The sequence below is a fragment of the Lactuca serriola genome, chromosome 1, assembly GCF_051521515.1.
Source record: "Lactuca serriola cultivar US96UC23 chromosome 1, Lser_US96UC23_V15, whole genome shotgun sequence".
Classification (NCBI taxonomy): domain Eukaryota; kingdom Viridiplantae; phylum Streptophyta; class Magnoliopsida; order Asterales; family Asteraceae; genus Lactuca; species Lactuca serriola.
Window position 1 is genome coordinate 196702939 of NC_136408.1, and position 20585 is coordinate 196723523.

The following is a 20585-nucleotide window of genomic DNA, read 5'->3' on the forward strand; positions in this document are numbered from 1 at the left end:
CGTAAATTTGGGGATGTCACAATTATAAGTTTTGATATATTAATATGAAATCATATTTTTTGATTAGTATTGATAAAGAATTAATTTGGAATTAATTTAGTGATCATAAGAGACTAATTAACTATATGGGGACTAATTAAGTAAATAAATGATTATTATAGTTTAGGCCAATGATTCATGGTTATTTAGGATGGGCTAAACCAATATGATAGTCCATGGAGGTTTAACCTATGGAGCCTTAGTAATATGAAGGGTCATGTGAATTAGGGTTTGCGTGGATGTAACCCTAGACTTTGCCACCTAATAAAAAGAACCCATAGTCACCAAAATCGGACCTATGCATTCTAAGAAGAGTGATAAACGATTTTGTGTGCTAAGTAGTCTCTCTCTCTCTCTCCCTCTCTCTCTTAAGTCCTCCTTTATTCATGGTGTTTGTGAACCATTTGAGGCATCACATTTGAGGTGTTAAGTTCTTAAAGGCCAAAACTACAAGCTACAACAAGAGGTAATTTTATAACTCATTTTTATGTTGTTTATGTCAATTGTATGCTAGTTGTAGGCTTAATGCTTTGGAAACAATATTGCATGTATAATTAGAGAAAACATAGATGCAAAGCATTTAGGGTTATATGTGCACCATAGGATGTTGTAGTATACAAACCCCAACACTTTATGGCCATGGAAGTCCCATGAAACTCTTAGACTATCTTTTTGGTCTTCTAAGCCCTAGTAGGTCATGCATGTGAGTAAATATAGGAGCTTTACGTGACTAAATTGTCCCTAGAGTCCAGATCTATGACCTCATGGTCTATCTTGAAGTTTTGATGGCTTTTGGAGTTGGATCTAAGCCCTTGGGTTAGGGTTTGCGTTTTATATGTTGGGGAGAGGTCTATAATGGGTAAAGTTGGAAACTTTACCCTTCTAGATGTATTTCCAGCATAGATCCAGAAGATAGGGCCTTGATTTGTAGAATAGGGACTTAATGCATTAAGAAGGTTGACAGACTGAAGAATTTGATGAGTTGAGTCGTAGACTCATCGAGTAGGACCACGATTGTTGACTGGATTAATGAACGGACTCGACGAGTCAGAAAGGGTGGACTCGACGAGTCCGTGCTGTTGATTGAAACCCTAATTCTCGGTGTCTGTGCCCTATTTAAAGGCTTTTATGGCCTCCATTTGCGGCTACCAGTCCTAAGAGAGAAACCCTAGAGAGCTTGAGCGAGTTGTGAGAGAGGTTGAGCCATTTTGATCATGTTTGGTGTGATTTTGCAAAGGAGAAAGTGTTTCCAGCAAGGGGAGGTCAAGAGGATTGCATTTCAGAAGGTTTTCAGCTTGGATCTTCAATTTTGAGGTAGCTATTCGATCCTATCCTTCTGTTTTGCTTAAGGGCATTGAATTTAGGGTTTTCTAAACCCCTTTTTGGATTGTTTAGTCGAGTATAGTGTCCCATTGAGTGCTAAACTCTAGATCTGGACCCTTTGAGGTCCAGAGAGCTTGAACCATTCTGATTTTTGTGGTTCTATGGAGGAAATGGACATAGGTTGCCATGTTAGAAGGGATTTCACCAAAATAAGCCTTAGGAGCATTGCATGTATAGCAAGATTCGACCTTTACGTGTTTATTGGTCATGGGGAAGTCAGATCTATATATTAGAGCAGTAGATCTGACCTCAGGAAGTCAGATCTATATATTAGAGCAGCAAATCTGACCTCAGGAGGCCAGATGAGTGTTGTCATGGGAGGAACTCGCCGAGCCCATAAGGGACTCAACGAGTCGAGTCGGGTTGCATCGCGATTCGCGACCTGTGATAACCTGTTGAGTGTAGGGTTGACTCAGCGAGTTGAGTGAGGACCAAGGGCGAAGAGGACACACATGTACTCGCCGAGTCACACGAGTGCACTCGACGAGTCGGGTCAAAGTCTGACTGTTGACTTTTGTTGACTTTTAGGGTTTAGTCAGTGTTTGGACTCATGAACCATTAGAGGGGTAGAATGGTCTTTTACCCTTCTTAGAGAACTTAAAGAGGGGGGTTAGCATAGCCTTTAGAAGTTGTATTAATTAGAGTAATTATTTATGTGATTAGGCAGAGGCTAATACAGTATATCAGAGTTCGAGGTTTACCGAGTTACCCGAGGTGAGTCTTCTCATTATACCTTACCTAGAGTGGTAATTAGAGTTATGTGATATAGTATGTTGTATGCTTTTACATGATGTGATATCTATGTGATTCTGTGCTATATGTGATTCAGAGTTTACAGAGTTAGGACCGAATGGTCCACAAAGTTAGGACCAGAGGGTCCACAGAGTTATGGGACTGGTGGGTCCCACTGAGACACTTTGACCAGAGGATCATACAGAGTTATAGCCTCGAGTGGCTAATATGTGTTGCATGTGGTATTTTAGGGAACTCACTAAGCATTTATGCTTTTAGTGTTTGGTGTTATGTGTTTCAGGTACCAATGAGGATCGCGTGAAGGTACCGACATGATCAATACACACATGAGGAGTTTTATACATTATGATCTTGGGTTGTGTTATATGGATTGATATGTGAAATGATGAGATTTTATAATGTTTATGAATGAAAATACGTTTTTTTTAAATGTGAAAAATTGTTTGAAAAATTACGGTGTTACAGACGAATTCATATTACGGTGTTACAGACGAGTTCATAAGAGAACTCGACGAGTTGATTGGAAGTGTCTCGATTGTGGCTATAAAGGACGAACTCGCTGAGTAAGGGGAAAACTCGACGAGTCGACCTGGGATATCGCGATTTTGTGAGTTAAGGAGGAACTCGGCGAGTTGGATCGTTATTTCATGATTCTATGGTTCTTGAGAACTCGTAGAGTTGAAGGGCGAACTCGACGAGTCGAATAAGCTCGGAGCTTTGACTTTGACTTTGACTTGGACCAAAGTGACCCTTAAGGGTTTATGAGTATGAAAGGCTACTTAAAGGAAATCTTTTATGTTTAGGAGCTTGAGTTGGGTTGATATTCGGAGCCGAGGATTTTCAGCTACTTTCTATTATTCGAGGTGAGTTACCTTCCCGGTATGAGTGAGTCGAAGGCACCAATGTCGGCCCACTAGTAGTTGTTTACAATAGAGATGATTGTCTTTGTGATAACTGTCTGGTATGTCACTATCTGTTGAGATTTATGTGCTTGTACAGTATGTTATTACGTGGTAGTGGTAGGGGTGAAATAGTCCCCATAGCCGGTTCAAAGGACCGAAGGGGTAAGCCAACACCCATATATGTAGGCAATATGTGATTTATTTTTATGCTAGGATATTATGTGGTAGTGGTAGGGGATGAAATAGTCCTCGTATCCGGTTGAAAGAGACCGAATGGGTAGGCCAACACCCATATATTCTAGGCAGTTACTGTTGAAAGAGACTGAAGGGGTAGGCTAGCACCTAGATATGCTAGGCAGTTACCGGTTGAAAGAGACCGAAGGGGTAGGCAAGCACCCATATATGTTAGGCAGTTTACCGGTTGAAAGAGACCGAAGGGGTAGGCCAACACCCAAATATGCTTAGCAGTATGTTTATTGTATGGTATGTGGTATGATGGGGGAACTCACTAAGCTTCGTGCTTACAGTTTTCATTTTTGGTTTTAGGTAGTTCTTCTTCAAAAGGAAAGGAGTCGGCATGATCGCAACGCATCACACCATGATTTCCTTACATTATATCTTTGGGAGTTATACTTTGATGTTGTTTTATTATGACATGTTTTGACTATTGATATATTGGTTTTGATATGGGATGTTTTTAGACTATTGGTTTTATAATTACTTAATTAAAAATGAAATTTTTGGTCTTGAATTTTGGGATGTGACAAGTTGGTATCAAAGCCTTGGTTTGAGGGTTGGGGATGTCTGAACTCAAACCAAGGACTTGGTATAATTTTTTTTCAAAAGAAAACTATTTTTATAAAAAGGATTTTGAAAAGAGAAAAGGGTGTGGTGCGTGTAATCGGCCGGGCTCAAGTAAGTTTTCCCTAAGATACCCATACATGTTATATTATGATATGAAGTGTGAATATGTGAACTACATGCTAGATTGGGGCTAAGGATTTAGGAAGGATGCCTTGTATGCCTACTGTATGTGCTTATTGAATTGCATGTGTAACGTCCCAAAATTCAAGACTAAAAATTTCTCTTAATAAAACATTACTTTAAGCAAATTCATCATTTCAAAACATAAACAGAGTATTAGTTTCCAAAATACATGTTCGTTATCAGAGTAAACATTCCCAGGCTGTCTAAACTATGGTGTGTGTCATGCGATCACCCCGAGTTCTTCCCTCCGCTACCGAAAGTACCTGAAACCAAAACTGAAAACCGTAAGCACGAAGCTTAGTGAGTTCCCCACCCTACCACATACCATGCATAACCACATACTGCACATACTGGGCCACGCCCGCTATCCTAGGCCTCGCCCCCTACCTCAGGCCTCGCCCGCTACAACGGCCCCGCCGCTCCAGGCCCCGCCTGGCTTCGAGCCCTGCTCGGATACAGATCTGTTTCACATAGGCCTCGCCTGTCACAGGGCCTCGCCCACTAACATATAATAGCACGTAAGTATATCACATCACATCACATAATCTAAATGCATACTAACGAATCTTGTCCTAAGGCCTCGCCTATCTCTGGGCCCCGCCCTTGTCCTGCTACTGATGAGTCATGGAACCCCGTCCATACTCCTGCTGATAGTGAGGTACGGGCCCATCCTACCCTCACTCCTTCCCTAACTTGGGCCTCGCCCCTGATCTGCTGCTACTGAGATGTGGAACACCATCTACACTCTGCTATTGGTGAGACACGGGACCTCGCCCACACTCACCTCCCTACCAGGCACATACAAGTATCACACAGACAACAAGTATAAACTATCACATAAACCATTCCTTGGGCACCCACCCTCTATCATTGGACCTCGTCCCGAATATCATACTAGCATACTGTGCCTAGGGCTAACCCCCGGGTCTTCTACTCATAACTACATGGGCCGGCATTGTGGCCGTAGACCCATTCATACAAAGGGAAACTCACCTGCACTGGCTGAAATTGCTGATGATCCCACTAGCTGCTGCCCGACAATTCACTGAACTCCTGCTCTGCTAGCTCCCCGAGCTATCAATATCAATGCAACACTTAGCCTAACTGACCCCCGACAGCCAACCAAGTCAATTCTGGTCTAAGTCAAAGTCCTGGTCAAAGTCAACTTTCCAGGTCAACCCTACTCGCCGAGTCCACCTACTGACTCGCCGAGTTCATATGCTCCGGGTCCTTCCATTCGCGACACGACTCGCCGAGTCAGTCCATGACTCGCCGAGTCCAACGATTTCCGAGTCCTGACCTATCAAACTCACTGAGTCTCCACCCGACTCACTGATTCGAGTCTCAACTCGAAGGGTTTGGGGTTCCGCAACCTGACTCGCCGAGTCCAAGAGCAGACTCGCCGAGTACAAGGCAATCTTCATCCAACTCACCGAGTTGTTCTTCCAACTCGCCGAGTTCATGCTCAACTTCATCCGACTCGACGAGCTGTTCATCCCACTCGTCGAGTTCCTCCTCATCTTCATGATACTCGCCGAGTCCACTCGAAGGACTCGCCGAGTCCATTCAAATCTACATACATGCAGAGGACTTTGGAGTCATGCATGGACTCCAAACTGTAGATCTATCCTTCCCAAGCCTATTCCTCACGTAAAGTTGCAAACTTTACGTGTAGAGAAGGAGATCTAGGCACAATACCCCATAAACTAGGGTTTAAGGCAAGAAGGCTCCATAATCAGCTCAAGGGCAGATACTTTATGGGACACTAGACCAAAACAAGCATGGATCTGAGGTAGCAACCTCAGATCTGGACTTCTAGCTCGAAATGGTTACTATCATGCCAAGAATGCCCAACACACACATAGATCTAGGTGCAAGGGAGTCCAAGGACTAGCTTAACCTCCAAAAGCTCAAAAATGTCTTCCCAATCCCGGATCTACAGCCCCCTTCTTGCACTCTCAAGATTCTTCTTCTTTCTCCAAGCTTAATGCACTCTTCAAGGCAATAATTGGCTCAATCAATGGATATGACGGCTAGGGTTTGGTATCCAGGGCTAAAGAGGCAGTAAAGGAACCATAGGAAGAAGGTTAAGACGTTTATATAGGCTCCAAGTCCCGAATTTAGGGTTTTCCACGCACAGACCAGACTCGCCGAGTCACCTTGGCCGACTCGCCGAGTCGATCACTTACTCCTCGACCCGGGTCCCGCTCGGACTCGCCGAGTTCCTCCTTGGACTCGCCGAGTCGCCCCTAAAAATTAGGTTTTTCTTTCCTTTCCTGGCCTTCCAGATTTTGGGTGTTACAACATGCTAGATTAGGGCTAAGGATCTAGGAATGATGCCTTGTATGCCTATTGTATGAGCTTACTGAACTGCATGCTAGTACTGATTAGTTAGTGATATGATGGCCTGATTAGGATATGCTTGGTTTTGTTTACTCGATGCCCGAATGCTGCTTGCTTTGTGCATTTAGGAGTTCTAGTTATCTTTAACTAACTAGTAAATGAATATGTTAACTTACATATTACAAGGACTAAACAATTTCAGAAGGTTGGGTTTAGCCCTATTTCGCAGCTTTCGTTTGAGTTTAACCGTTGTAAGGAGAGACCTTTCATTCAAAGAATTATCTGGTCTTAGTAATATGTAATGTTATTCGCGAGCTAGTCAGGGGGAGATAGCAGGGACTTCTTATGCAGCTGATGGCGGAGAGTTATATAGTCTCCTTATCATCATGGAGGCTTCCAGAAACCCTGATTAGGGTCTCCAAAACTGTCCCCTATAGGAAGGCTGTGGAACATCTCCTTTGTTCAACTATTAATCAACTACAACTTAACCCTTACACTCTCAATCAATTGTAATTAATCCCCAAATTAATTTATGATTAATTCTTAATTAATTATTACTCTTTTGAATTGATATATTAATTACATAATATATTAACAAATCATTTATTAATCATATAATAAATCAGTAAATCATCCTCTCTTTACAAATGTCATTCTAACCAAGTTCTAATTATGAGGGCAACCCTAAAAGAACTTTGCTTCTGAATACAAGTATATACTAATGTAGTTATGAGCTCAGACACCTTAATCTAACACAAAAAACCACATTGTTTTTTCTTTTCTGAGTGTTAGCCATTGCTTAGGGTCTAAGGAGAAGCAAGTCATGCATTTTGGTTGTGGCGTTTATGGTTTAGAGAAAAAAAACCGAGGATGCCATCTTGAGTTAAAAATTTTTCACATGTCAATTTTGAGGCAAAGCCAAAAAAAAGAGAGAGTTCAAAATTTTCACATGAAAATTTTGAGAGAAAGCCAAAAAGAGGGATGGGAAGAATTTTAGGGACTTGAAAAATTGAGGAATTTTGGGAGTTGAAAACTCAAATTCATGTGACCATTACAATCGATGATATTTTGTTTTAATGATCAACCGTGTCTATTGGTTAGTATTTGTCATACTTGTTATGTAAAACCGTATCAATTTTAGACATTCATAAGAAATTAAACTATGATCATAAAATACTTATAACCACATATTTTGTTAATTTATCATTGCCTATTCCATTAAATATTTACAGTCATATATTTTTTATTTTAATATGTCCTTATATGTTTTTACATCTCAGTTAATAATCATCACAATATAAAGCTAAATATCAAACAAAAAAATCTTAACAATTGATAATTTTGACACAATGATCGACAATGACTAAATGTGTGAACATGATTTGCAATGGTGACGTTTTTTAGCAAATGTGTGACTAAAACATTACTGATATTTCATTATTAATAACTTTTAGTAATGTGATAACCAAAACTGTAACAGCCTTGTTTCCAAAACCCGCCACCAAAAGTTATTTTCGTAGTAGTGTAACCCACGCCATGGTTAGTTCAATCCACCTATAATTATTAATAACTTTTAGTAATGTGATAACCAAAACCGTAACAACCTTGTTTCCAAAACCCGCCACCAAAAGTTATTTTCGTAGTAGTGTAACCCACGCCATGGTTAGTTCAATCCACCTATAGATACTCCAACATAAATTAAGTCGGTGTACATAACAACCAATAAATAAAAGACATGTAAGAAAGCATCATGAAATTTGTTGCAACGGACTAGCAGTCTAGCATTCACGAACCAATGCTATATAGTTAGTTCATGATAACTCATTTTAGGTCAATGTATAAAGGAACAATCAATTTTGAAGCTATAATTTCGATATACAAAACAAATAAACTATTTACTGATCGTTGAAACCAATGTTTTAAAAACCGGTTTTTTAGTTGAACCGGTCTAATGACCGATTTGTGGTTCAACCGGTTCAACCAGTTTAACCGGTGGTTCAACCGGTTTTATGAATTTTTATGTATTTTTTTATTATCTGCATACATATTAATATATAAAAAACAATAATTTAACATCCAAAAATTTAAACATTAAAATAAGTATGACAAACAAGTTATAGATCAATTCAAACACACTAAAAAACACATAATCATAGGTTCTACATCAATCCAAATGGATCAAACAAAGAAACGTAAATCCTAATAGTACTAAAACTATATATATGTATATATATATATATATATATATATATATATATATATATATATATATATATATATATATATATATAAGTATCTCATCAAAATCAAATCATATCACGGATTTTGAGACATTGGAGTGTTAAACGCATCAATTTCACGATCACTTAGTACATGAAATTCACTATCAACTTCATTCTCATCAAAAACATGACCAACTTCGTTTTCTACAATATAAAAAAAACAATGTTAAGGTTAAGTAGACTAGTAATAAACAAATTACAATAATACATTAATATATATATATATATATATATATATATATATATATATATATATATATATATATATATATAAGAAAGAAGTGTCACCTTGTGTTTGAGAAGTTGGTTCATATTCTTGTTCGTCAAGCATATTTTTTAAATCATTGTAATAAAGTTCTCCATTCGACTATTCTTCTACCACCCAAAATTTCGTCTTATCAATACATTCATAGTCAATAGGATCATAAGATCTTTTATCAACCTTGAGTCTACAATACCATTCAATTTTTTTTAAAAAATGTAAAATGCCAAATTGATAAATATTTTATTATAATTTAACATACCTATTTTGTAAACGTAAGTTGTAGTGCACAAATACAAGATCATTAAGCCTTTGATGTTCCAACCTATTTCTCCTTTTTATTGTGAATCCTTTCAAAGACACTCCAGTTACGTTCACAACCGGAAGAAGATACGGTTTGACTTAAAATTCTAATAGCAAACTTTTGCAACATAGGTGTATCCCTACCAAATAACTTCCACCACTCATCTACAAAAGAAAAGGTTGCAAAAAAACATTTCATAATAATATATAAAAACTTAAGGGTTACCTGGACGTTACTTGTACGAGAAGCAATGGCACTAGGTCTACCAAAAGTACCTTCCCAGTCATAGAACTTTCCTAGAGACATTGTAAGATCTTTAATGCTGCTACCAGAAAAATTCTTCTCAACCATATCAAGAACGCCTTGAAATATCTCTCTTTTAGAACAAAGATTCTCACGATCATACTGGAAAACTGGATTTAACAAATACGTTGCACAATGAATACTTTTTCTTAACATCCTATCCCAACGTCTATCAATTATGTTGGTATAAGGCTTGTATAATTCTTTCTTTTTCTTAAATAATTCCTTAACCCCTCTCCTTGCGCGATGCATTCCCTCATAAACATAACCCAATGTAGGTTTTTCATCCGAATCACATAACCGCAAAAGCCTTAACAAAGGAGTCATCACTTTCACCGTAATCAAACAATTTTTCCAAAAATTTTCGTTCAAGACAATTTCTTTGCATTCAACCCCATTTCCCACTTTTAACATCTTGTTAAACTCTGTAGATATAACCATTGCTTGTAAATCGGATTTATGATCATACAAACTTTTCAATGCAATAAAAGCGGTACCAAAACGGGTAGCACCTGGACGGATGATTTCAGTCCAACCAACTCTTTTTCTTAACCAATTCAAGGGCCATTTATGGTTATAGACAAAAACAGTAACCCTAGATGCAAGAGTGACCAAACTTTTCACATTATCCAATTCTGAAACATCCTTTAATACAAGATTAAGACAATGTGCTACACATGGAGACCAAGTAATAGAAGTATATCTTTCACATAACATATTACCAGCAAGTTTGTAACTGGCAACATTGTTAGTAACAATTTGTACCACATTCTTTTGTCCTACCATCTCAACAATCTCAGCAAACAAATTACACAAATTCAATGCATTGCTCTCCATATCAGATGCATCAACAGATTTAAGAAATGATATCCCTTTAGGACAACAAACCAAGAAATTAATCAAATGGCGTTGCCTAATATCCCTCCACCCATCACTGATAATCGTGCAACCACTTTCAATCCACTGACTTCTATATGAATCAATTAACAATGAAACATATTTCTTTGCATCTGATAATAAGTTTACCCTCAGAGCATGATAATTAGGTGCTTTGTACCCATAACCAATAATTGTTATTTTATCTATCATATGTTGAAAATATGAAGAGTTACAAGCATTCATAGGTATACATGCATCATAGAACCACATTACAATAGCTAAATCCACATCATCTATTCTTTTCTTAGTTTGCATGGTAGATTTAATAGTGCGTGGAGAAGGATCATTTATACCTTTTGTAAAGAAAGGATGAACACTTGATGTAGCTTTCTTTTTCCCATCTTTAACAGATCGTGCTTTGGCATTTCCAACTTGTGTCTCTTCTATATCTTCATCGTCATCCGAGATAGTAACACTTGATGTAGCTTTACATTTTTCCCTTTGTGATGTTTCTTTCAAAATACCTTCCATTGTAAAACGAACTTCTGGAGTTACTTTAGTACAAGCTGATATGTCACCAATAACATCGGCAAGATGTTTCTTAGCTCTACTTATGCCACCACCACGGAAAAATTTTTCACAAAAATTACATATGTAAATCTTGTTTCCTTGGTCATCCTTGGATAGAGTTATATGTTCCCATGCTTTATCTGTCTTAGTTCTTACATTCGTTTGACCGGAAGTTCGGGATCGAGATTGAGTTTGTGTTTCCATTGGTTCTTTGTCCTTAGATTCCATATTGAACTATAATACAAAACCATATAGCAATTTCAAAGTTAGAAATACATAACATAAATCTGTCATAACAGAAAAATTACTATTCAACATAATAAAAATTAAAACATAAATTAATGGTGACCATCATCGTTATATTTGGCTAAATATATCAACTAACAAACAAAAAGTTATTCCTCTATATATATATAAAACAAACATAATTTTTGGGGTAAGGTTTGGTTCATGCACATGCACATGCAAACAAACATATTAATTTCTCAACTAATCTTAGTGTTGCCGATTAAGAAACTAATATGCATTAAAATAGTAAAGTCATAAGAACGAAAAACATTAATAAGAAACAAGATCAATATGTCATAATCATAACACAATACACAAAGGGTATATTAAACTCAATTGAAAAAACGGAGGGTTTCTATCGTTCATGAACTCAAAAAGAAAAACATGTAATCAATTCTTAGTTGTTTACCTGTGGGTTACCGTTGTGGAAGAGGAAGACAATATTGTACTTGGGCAACGTGAATATAGAACTCGCAGGGTCGACCCAAGGGCTGGGCGAGCTGGGCCACAGCCCAGGGCATCACAAAAACAAGGGGCATCAATTTTAGTCCTGCTATTATGGATATTATGGGTCTAATATAAATTTCAGTCCAAATATTGATCCACAAGTGAGTCCAGCAGTAGGGAATCACCGCATGACAAAAACAGACTAATACAAAGCGACAATTTCAAAAATCCGAAGACGAGGAGACGTCATCGCTTCACGCCAATTCGGGAAATGAGGAGACTGCTTCAACAATCAGACTCTGACGTAACCTCCCCTAAATCAAATCTGAGTTTTCCAGTGTTCATAAACGATAAGATTTCTTAAACTCATCTACCGGAAGTCATACCCGTGTTTTTATATACATGAAATTGTAGTGTTTTTATTTACATGAACTTACAACTGTTATACTTTTAGGAGACTATATTTGCATGATTGCATCCAAATGGAAATGAGGAAGAAATGGGTTTCACTATGCGTGAGTTTTGTTTATATGGTAAACATCAATAAGAAACACGACTGCAATGCTGAAATTTATTCAGTGGGTTAGTTCTTTGTGGTCATAATATCATAATTATCAATCTCTTGGATGGGGGTTTCACTTGGCGAACACTTTCCTTTGGTTATCTATCACATTTGTGTAATTGTTGTCTTCTGTTTCAATGACATGGGTTCACTTTATTGGTTGTAATTGCTGTCAATTGGAACATGTTTTTTCAAGGGAACAAGGAAATAAGGAATCATAATCTGGAGTCGGTTCTCATGGTGATAACTCAATCCGATTTTATTGTTTGCTCCAAGATTCGAGATTGCATCACTTTATTCTTATGTCACTGCATTATGACAAGTATAGGTGTTTTACCCAAAAAAAAGTCCATTGTACCCTCTGTGTTGGAAAGGATTGTCTAGATAACAAGATTGCCAAAACCCCATTTTGACCCTTTTGCCCCTGTTGTTTTAGAATCTTTATAAGCTAGTTGTTTTTTCTTTTAGCAGCTATTTTTTTTACCTCTACATTTGTTGCTTTAGATTGTTTATATTTTGATCTCCAACTGCTCTGTTGGTTTTTTGGTTTATACAGTTGCCTTTTGCTTGTAGTAGTATTCAATGTCCTTAGTGGCATTTTAGTTCATGCTACTTGTTATTTTTTTTGGTTTAACTCATAAGATATGTCTTTTAGTTAAGGCTACTTGGTATATATATATATATATATATATATATATGTTGTATTTTTAATATAAAAATATGATTTTTCTATGATTGTACATATCCTATGTATATATCATAGGGCATCATTAAACAATTTCGTCCTAGGCATCAAATATTATTGGACCGGCCTTGAGAACTCGTGATTATGGATTACGTCGATTAATGGAGACCAATGTTTTAAAAACCGGTTTTTTAGTTGAACCGGTATGCTTACCAATTACCGGTTCGACCGCCGGGTCAACCGACTTCTATAATTTTCATCATTTTTCCTATTTTCCTACACATATATACATATATAAATTATGAATTTGACGTTTACTAGATCAAACATTAGAAATATACATAAAAATAAGTTGTAGATCAATCCAAATACATTAAAATAACACATAACCATAAGTTCGAGTGTTTTATATCAATCCATATACGCTAAAAAGAAAATAAAACATAATATCAAAACAAAATATAGTTTTAAGTGAATACAAACACATAAAAAAAACTTTATAACATTTACCATATGTTTTTATTTAGAGAAAATCAAATATATTTAAAAAAATCACCAAAGTTTTTATTCAAATGGTTCTTTCCATGTGTTTTTATTCACTTTATTCTGAACCGGTTAACCAGATTGAACCAGCCGGTTTTTAGAAAACCGGGCGGTTCAATTCGGTTCAGAAATCAACATAAAACCGGTGATAGTTGAACCGCTCTCTTCTCTGGTTCCCGGTCCAACCGGCTCGACCGGCCGGTTCAAACCGGTTTTTAAAACATTAATGAAGACACACAAAATAATTCGACCTACTCTTGGCTGCTGCTGATAACATTCGTCAAAGTCTTCAAGACTCCTAACATGTAGTTGACTAAATTTGTTGCAAGTTATGGAGCCCGTTCTCCAGAATTTAGCCCAAAAATTAGTGAAGTCCAATAGTCACCGGTTTGAACGGAATATAACCGGTTCACTATGACCAGTTCAACCGGAAATTTTCAATAACCGGCCGGTTCTCTCCGGCAAATAATTCAACATAAAACCGGCACCTATTAAACCGGTCCCCCGACCGGTTCGAATCGGTTTTTAAAACCTTTGTTGAAACCAATATCGGAACACTACGACTTCCACATCACTACATATCGAAACTTGGTATTTTGCAATAAATAAGACTACGTAAAAGTTAAATTATTTATTCAAATAATATATGGTCAATCATACACCATACAATCACTCTTTTTGTTCACAAGCAAAAAAATACATACAAACAAACAAACCATAAGTATCTTTAAATTTTGAACCAATAAAAAGAACCTCATGATAAACATCATCGTCGAAAACTTCCTCTTGAGATATCAATGTTGTAAACTACTCATCCTTCCCAAGTAGTGCGAGAAGGAATCGCTTGTAATGCCCAGAAGTTTCCTTTGCAATAACATGATCAAGTGGCACACTGTTCCTCTTCTGATATTGGTCCATAATAATCTTTAGGTCTTTCTCAGCTCGTGTAACGATAACCCGAGTTAGTGCGTCCTCGTTAGTCCCACTTTTTTTAACAGCATTACGTATCACCTACAAGATGGTGTATGTGCAATAAGCATAGATATATAGTATTACCCAAGTTATAATATTAGTAGTTTGTTGTGGTTTGGTATGTTTTTTTTGTAATTATTTTTGAAATATACTTTTATAAATCTTGAATGAAAATGAACATAGAACTAGTCCATGAATTTAAAAGTTCTTTATTTTTAGTAATTTATCATTTTTTTTATGAAATCTATTATATTGTACCACTATTCAAAATTTTAAAATATTAATTACATATTATAAATATGTGTTTTGAAATACGTTATGTGTGAAATATCGGCACTTCAAATATAGATTTTGAATAAGATTCTGGTGCGTAATCTTTCACGTTTACTTACGATCTACTATAATAATAAATGAAGGTTTTTTTTGCCACATGTCATTTTCTTATTCATTTGGACACATGACATTTTGTAGAATTTTTAAAATTTCTATTTTCCATTTGTCATTTTATTGTATTTGTCATTTTATTAAATTAAAATTTCATATTTAATATGTAAGGTAATATATATGTAAGATATTTATTAAAAATGGTGTATATATGTAATGTATTCAATACATTAAAATTTCATTAATTTTAATAATTCAAAAATTTTTTCATTTTTCTTACAAATTCAAACTTTTAAAATTGTTAAAATTTCATATATATATTTTTTAAATAACCCATGTAATACATGGGTCTCACACCTGGTTTCTATTTTATTCTATAAGATGAGTTAACGAAAATGACAATAGCACTGGTCCACGTGTGTGATGGGGGTCAAAAGACGTGAATAACAAAAGCTAACCTTTTCAAAGTACTTAATCGGATCACTCATGCATCTAATTGTGGTACGTAGTGTTTCTGTGTACTCGTTGGCTCGATCATCCTTTAATTGCTGTAATTAGAAAAGATGTTTATTTAATAAAAAGACTCAAAAAATCGTATATGATCAATGAAATTCCGGTATACCTTGGTCATATTGCAACCGTGTTCATCTTTGTAATGATTCAAAGTAGCCATGAGTTGTGGCTTGCTCCTTGTAGTGATAATTCGGAGGATTTCTTCATGGTTAAATGTTTTCTCTTCAATGGCATTACGAAGAATGCTCGACTCAGAGTTTGCCAATTTCAAGTTCACTTCATCACCTTGATACCTATGTATGCTCACCAAACCCACAAGTAACTGTACGAATATAAATATCATCTGTTAGACGTGTTTTTTTTTATTTAATGGGCTTAACAAAAACATGATTCAATCATTATCTCTTTTTTAATGCAAATAAAACAACCATGATAGAAAAATTCAGAAAAATAATGTTTTAATTAAGGGTGGGGACGATTAGATATGGATTTTACTGAAACCCAATTTAAACCACTTCAATGTTTGACTTTCTGAAAACTGATTCTGTTCGATTGTTTTTTTTTTTAGTTCTTTGTTATAACTTTTAGGGCTTTTTCTTCTTTTTCAATAAAAAACGAGATTGCAACGTAGTTATATAAATATTTAAATTTTTAATGAAAAAAATAAAAACATTTTTTTCAATGGCCGGTAAAAAAGCATGTTCTTTTATATTCATTTTCAAAATAATTAATTTACACATAATTAAACAACTTTGTTTTAATTTTTAAGTTCATGGTTTAATGTGGTTTTTTGTTTATATAAAGAAACCAAACCAATCATAAATGTGCCTAAAAAAAAAAAGCTGTTGTTCTTTCAAAAGGTTTAGCTTTTTGTTATGTTTTTTATGTTTAATTCAGGTTCTTTACACACCCCTAGTTTCCACCATTAAGCATTCTTTGAACATAAGTTTCACAAACAGCACTTAACTAATAGAAGGACTTACCTTTCGCAGATCATCAGAAGTATGGGAAGCAATGTCTTCTTCCAAAGAACGCTTGTAGCGGCATTGATAGGCTCGCTTGACATCAAAAAGCTCCTCCGGAGAAAGAGTGCACGACAGTTCAATGAACACCCTATGATCTCGGTGTTCCTTCCGTAGAGCCACATTTGCTAGCACTGCATTCCGATCCGCAGGGTCCAAATTCCATCGATACACTGCTCTCTACATGCATTCATAAACCCATACACACATTTTATTCAGAAGATTACACCCAAAAACTGCAACAAAAACGTAAGAAGAACATCAAGAGTACCTCAAGATCACCAGATAGCTCATGTTCAAGTCGCTTGACAAGATCCTCACCATACATATCTTTATAAGCTTCCCTTATCAGTTTCCTTTGAGTTGCATTTCGATGAGCGAGAATCGATATTACAGCCTTTTCATCTGTTCCCCATCCTGTTCATGTAAATATAGAAAATATATAGATAAACAAGAAGATTAATTAATATAAATTGTAGTAGGAAGAAAGCTTAGAGAGATAAGAGGTAGAACCATGGCAGGCCTTTTTTAGAAGTTCAGCATCGACACCAGGATAAGCGTCTTCAACAGTTAAGATGGTCGCCATGGCTTTCTTTGTATTAGGGTCTTGAGGAATACCAATGGATTTATAGGGAAATGAAGTTGAAAGTAACGCCCATTCTACATTCTTTGCTTTGGGTTCTTCGCTTGTTGTTTTCTACTTTCCAAATGTTGAATTATTTGGCAAAAGTTCAAAATTATTTAAGAAAGGTAGGTAGAGCTATCAGGCAAAGAAGGTATCATATTCCCTTATTTTACTACACTTTTACTACACTCATACACTTCCACATAGAAATCACATCATATTTTATCATAAAAATATGGTTATTTGGTGTCATATTTATTTTTTATTATTTTTGTTTTTTTATAGTAAATAAAAACTTTAATTTTAATTAAAAACTTAATATTTAATTAATTAAAAATAAAACTGATTACATTGCATAACATAACATCACATTAAAAAAAAATCCTAAAAACATTAAAAAAAATTCCTACAGCCGATTTGTTTCGTCATTTACTTGAACAAATATAAGCTCAAAAATTCAATCTTATCCTATTTTGGTCAATATGCTAGGAATAATAAAAATTAACAAAACGAACCAAAGAACAAAAAGAAATTAAAAAAGAAAAAACAAAACCCGCAAAATAAACACTCCTTTGGATTTATATAATTTGAGGGTTTTATAACCCAACAAAATGTTTAAACCAGCCCATGGATGAGAAATAACCAGAGAAATGTACGGTAGTAGAAAGTCGTGGATGGGGGCAGTGCAGTTCAAACTGCACACAAGGGACGGTGTGTTGCATGCTAAGGTAGCCAAACCGTGGGTGCTACTGCATCCACTCCTTCTCGTATTATAGTAACTGGATTATAACCCGTGTTAAACGCGGGGGAACGTATTAAAAAATTACCAAAACATTTATATATATTGCATAATAATTATAAAAGAAAGTTTATGGCTACTGTTAGTATTGAAAGGCGAAGAAGAAACACTGAAATCGATAAATAATTATAAACGTTGCAGAACCTTTTTGTAGACAACATTTTTTGTTTTATTAGTTGAGCGACATTCCCCGTCACATATGAGTACCTTCAAACGTTTTTTGTTTGTTACACAAGAAACAACTACATATAATTGACCATGGGTGAAGACAGGTCTACGCAAGTATAATCCAACATTTGATAATGACTGTCCTTGACTTTTGTTAATGGTCATAACGAAACAAACTACTATTAGGAATTTCCTACATTGAAAACAGAATGGAATTTTTTATCGGATGAGGTCAACTTCATGTGAGGCATATAAGTAGTCTCGTTGAAAAATCTACCAGATATGATTTGTGCTTCAATGACGTGTCTTCCTAGCCTTACGATTTGTAATTTGGTACCATTGCATAGCCCTCTAGTTTGGTCGATATTACGAAGCAACATGACCGGAACACCTTTTTTTAGTATAAGTTTATGGTTGGGAATTCTGGATGCCTTAAAAGCATTCAACACATCCAGAGAGTATACTGATTCCTCAAAAGAATCTTCTGTCTCGGTCTCACATAAGGAATATGATCTCAGATATGTTTTCCCTTCATCTTTCATCAATTCTAACATGTAGTCGTTGATAACATTAACTTCTTCATTAGTAGGCACCAAAATAGTTTTATTTTGAAAATACGATAGATCATCAAGATTGTTCTGAAAAGATGAATAAATGCAGGATACAATAATATGGTCACCCGTAAAGGGAACGATCACATCTTCTGGAAATTCAACTTCAACTTCACCCTCATTAGGTCCACCGATAGTACCTTTACCAATTTTAAGAATCCAATTAGCAAATGATTTTGTCTCTTCGAAATCATTGTTTGGACAACCGAACTGAAGTCTCATGTTTACAATCAAACGTAAAACTGTACATTCACGCCATAATCTTGATGAATGCAATGATGACTACACAATATCTAAATGATTTCCTCTTTGTATTACTTGAAGAATTTGTCGAAAGTCACCTCCAAATACAATGGTCTTGTATCCAAATGGTTTATCATTGTTCTTAGGAAGGATAATATCTCTAAGTGTCCTATCAGCTGCTTCGAAACAATGACGGTGCATCATTAGGGCTTCGTCCAAAATTATAAGGCTCACTTTGTTCAACAGGGCAGCTACATCGTTACCTGGTGTAATAGAACAAAACGATTTCTCATTCAAGTTGATTGGTATATTAAATCTTGAATACGCTGTCCTACCACCAGAAAGAAAAATCGTCAATGATAAATATCAAATAATCATAACTGCTAAATTTATTCGAGTTTTTCCATTTTTGGAATCTTAAGGGTATGAGGAGCAACATCATCTTTTGAGGAAGACCATTCAAATGATTTAATGGTGGTAACAATCTCAATAGGGCGTTTCAGTGAAGTAGTTGTCGGTGTCACCGCATCAAGATCAACAACATTAATATTGTCACCTTTAACATAAACACTATTTTCCTGTATCAAATTAATAAAACAATGTTAATTAACAACATTAAGATTGTCACCGCATCATGAATAAATGTTTATTAACAATGTTAAAATGTTAAATTATATGAATTTAATTTTACCTTAATAGACTTGTTGATAGGAGTACCATCATAATGAATAATGTTTTCTTCATATGCAGGTGAATGTTTGAAAAGTGCACCAACTACAAGTTCATCATCAGTCATCTTATGAACGGTGTAGGCGTGATAATTGTTCTCGTGATTAAACTTTGAAATCTGAACTTTAAAAACAAACTTCCTATTAAGCATCGTATTGAACTCATCGGGGATCTTTTGGCGTCCTTGATCCTAAAGAATATTATAATAAAACATGCGAGTAGTTAATAAATCCCGATTAAAATAAAATGCAATAACAATATACAGTTAACTTGTCGTGTGTACAAATTAATAGAATAGTATAATATAACTCTACCTTTAATATCTTTTCCATCAACCAATGATTACCGCGGTGAATAAGATCTTTAATATGACGGTCAAACAATACAAAAGAAGCGTACCCAGTTTCATGTTGAACACGTATTACGACCCTTACCCTAAATATTATTGTATGACACGTTAATAGACAATGAAATAAAAATTGAAACATTGTAATAAAGATTCATGAGACAAGAAGTTTACAAATGTAAAATTATGAACTTACTTGCTGAATAGATCAGAAACTCCTCCGCAGCCATTACAATTAAATGGTTCACCATCACTATCATCACCATTTTTAGTTACCTTTTTTGAACAGTCACGACAATAAAAAGAATACCATCCTTCCTCTAAATCGAAACCGATTATAGTAGCAATGATAGACAAACCAATTTCCTGATTAGTATATATATATATATATATATATATATATATATATATATATATATATATATATATATACACACACACACACATTAAAGAAATTGTTATATATAATGGAAAAATATGAATAATATTAAGTATACCTCATTGTAATCTGGAATATCATCAATGTTTTTTATTTGAAAAGAGGTAGTAATCTTCTGGCTTGGCCACAACAGTTTTTGTATTAGGTTGTGTAGTATTAATGGAAGACTCAACATTCAAATCGATATCAACAATGCTACATA

At 35.5% G+C, this 20585-nt stretch overlaps 2 protein-coding genes across 2 annotated transcripts; both read right to left on the reverse strand.

Moving 5' to 3' along the window:
* Positions 1–8723: 8723 nt before the first annotated feature.
* On the reverse strand, positions 8724–11235 carry LOC145064988 (uncharacterized). The gene is made up of 3 exons (XM_079012338.1): positions 9531–11235; positions 9324–9419; positions 8724–8833 (listed from the first exon to the last, which is right to left on the reverse strand). Exons 1-3 carry the CDS (start codon positions 11233–11235, stop codon positions 8724–8726), a joined length of 1911 nt encoding a protein of 636 aa, XP_078868464.1.
* A 2909-nt stretch (positions 11236–14144) lies between these two features.
* LOC145102795 (annexin-like protein RJ4) lies at positions 14145–17125 on the reverse strand. The gene is made up of 6 exons (XM_079040271.1): positions 16937–17125; positions 16695–16840; positions 16385–16603; positions 15511–15723; positions 15347–15436; positions 14145–14543 (listed from the first exon to the last, which is right to left on the reverse strand). Exons 1-6 carry the CDS (start codon positions 17007–17009, stop codon positions 14340–14342), a joined length of 945 nt encoding a protein of 314 aa, XP_078896397.1. The 5' UTR covers positions 17010–17125; the 3' UTR covers positions 14145–14339.
* Between the last annotated feature and the right edge of the window lie 3460 nt (positions 17126–20585).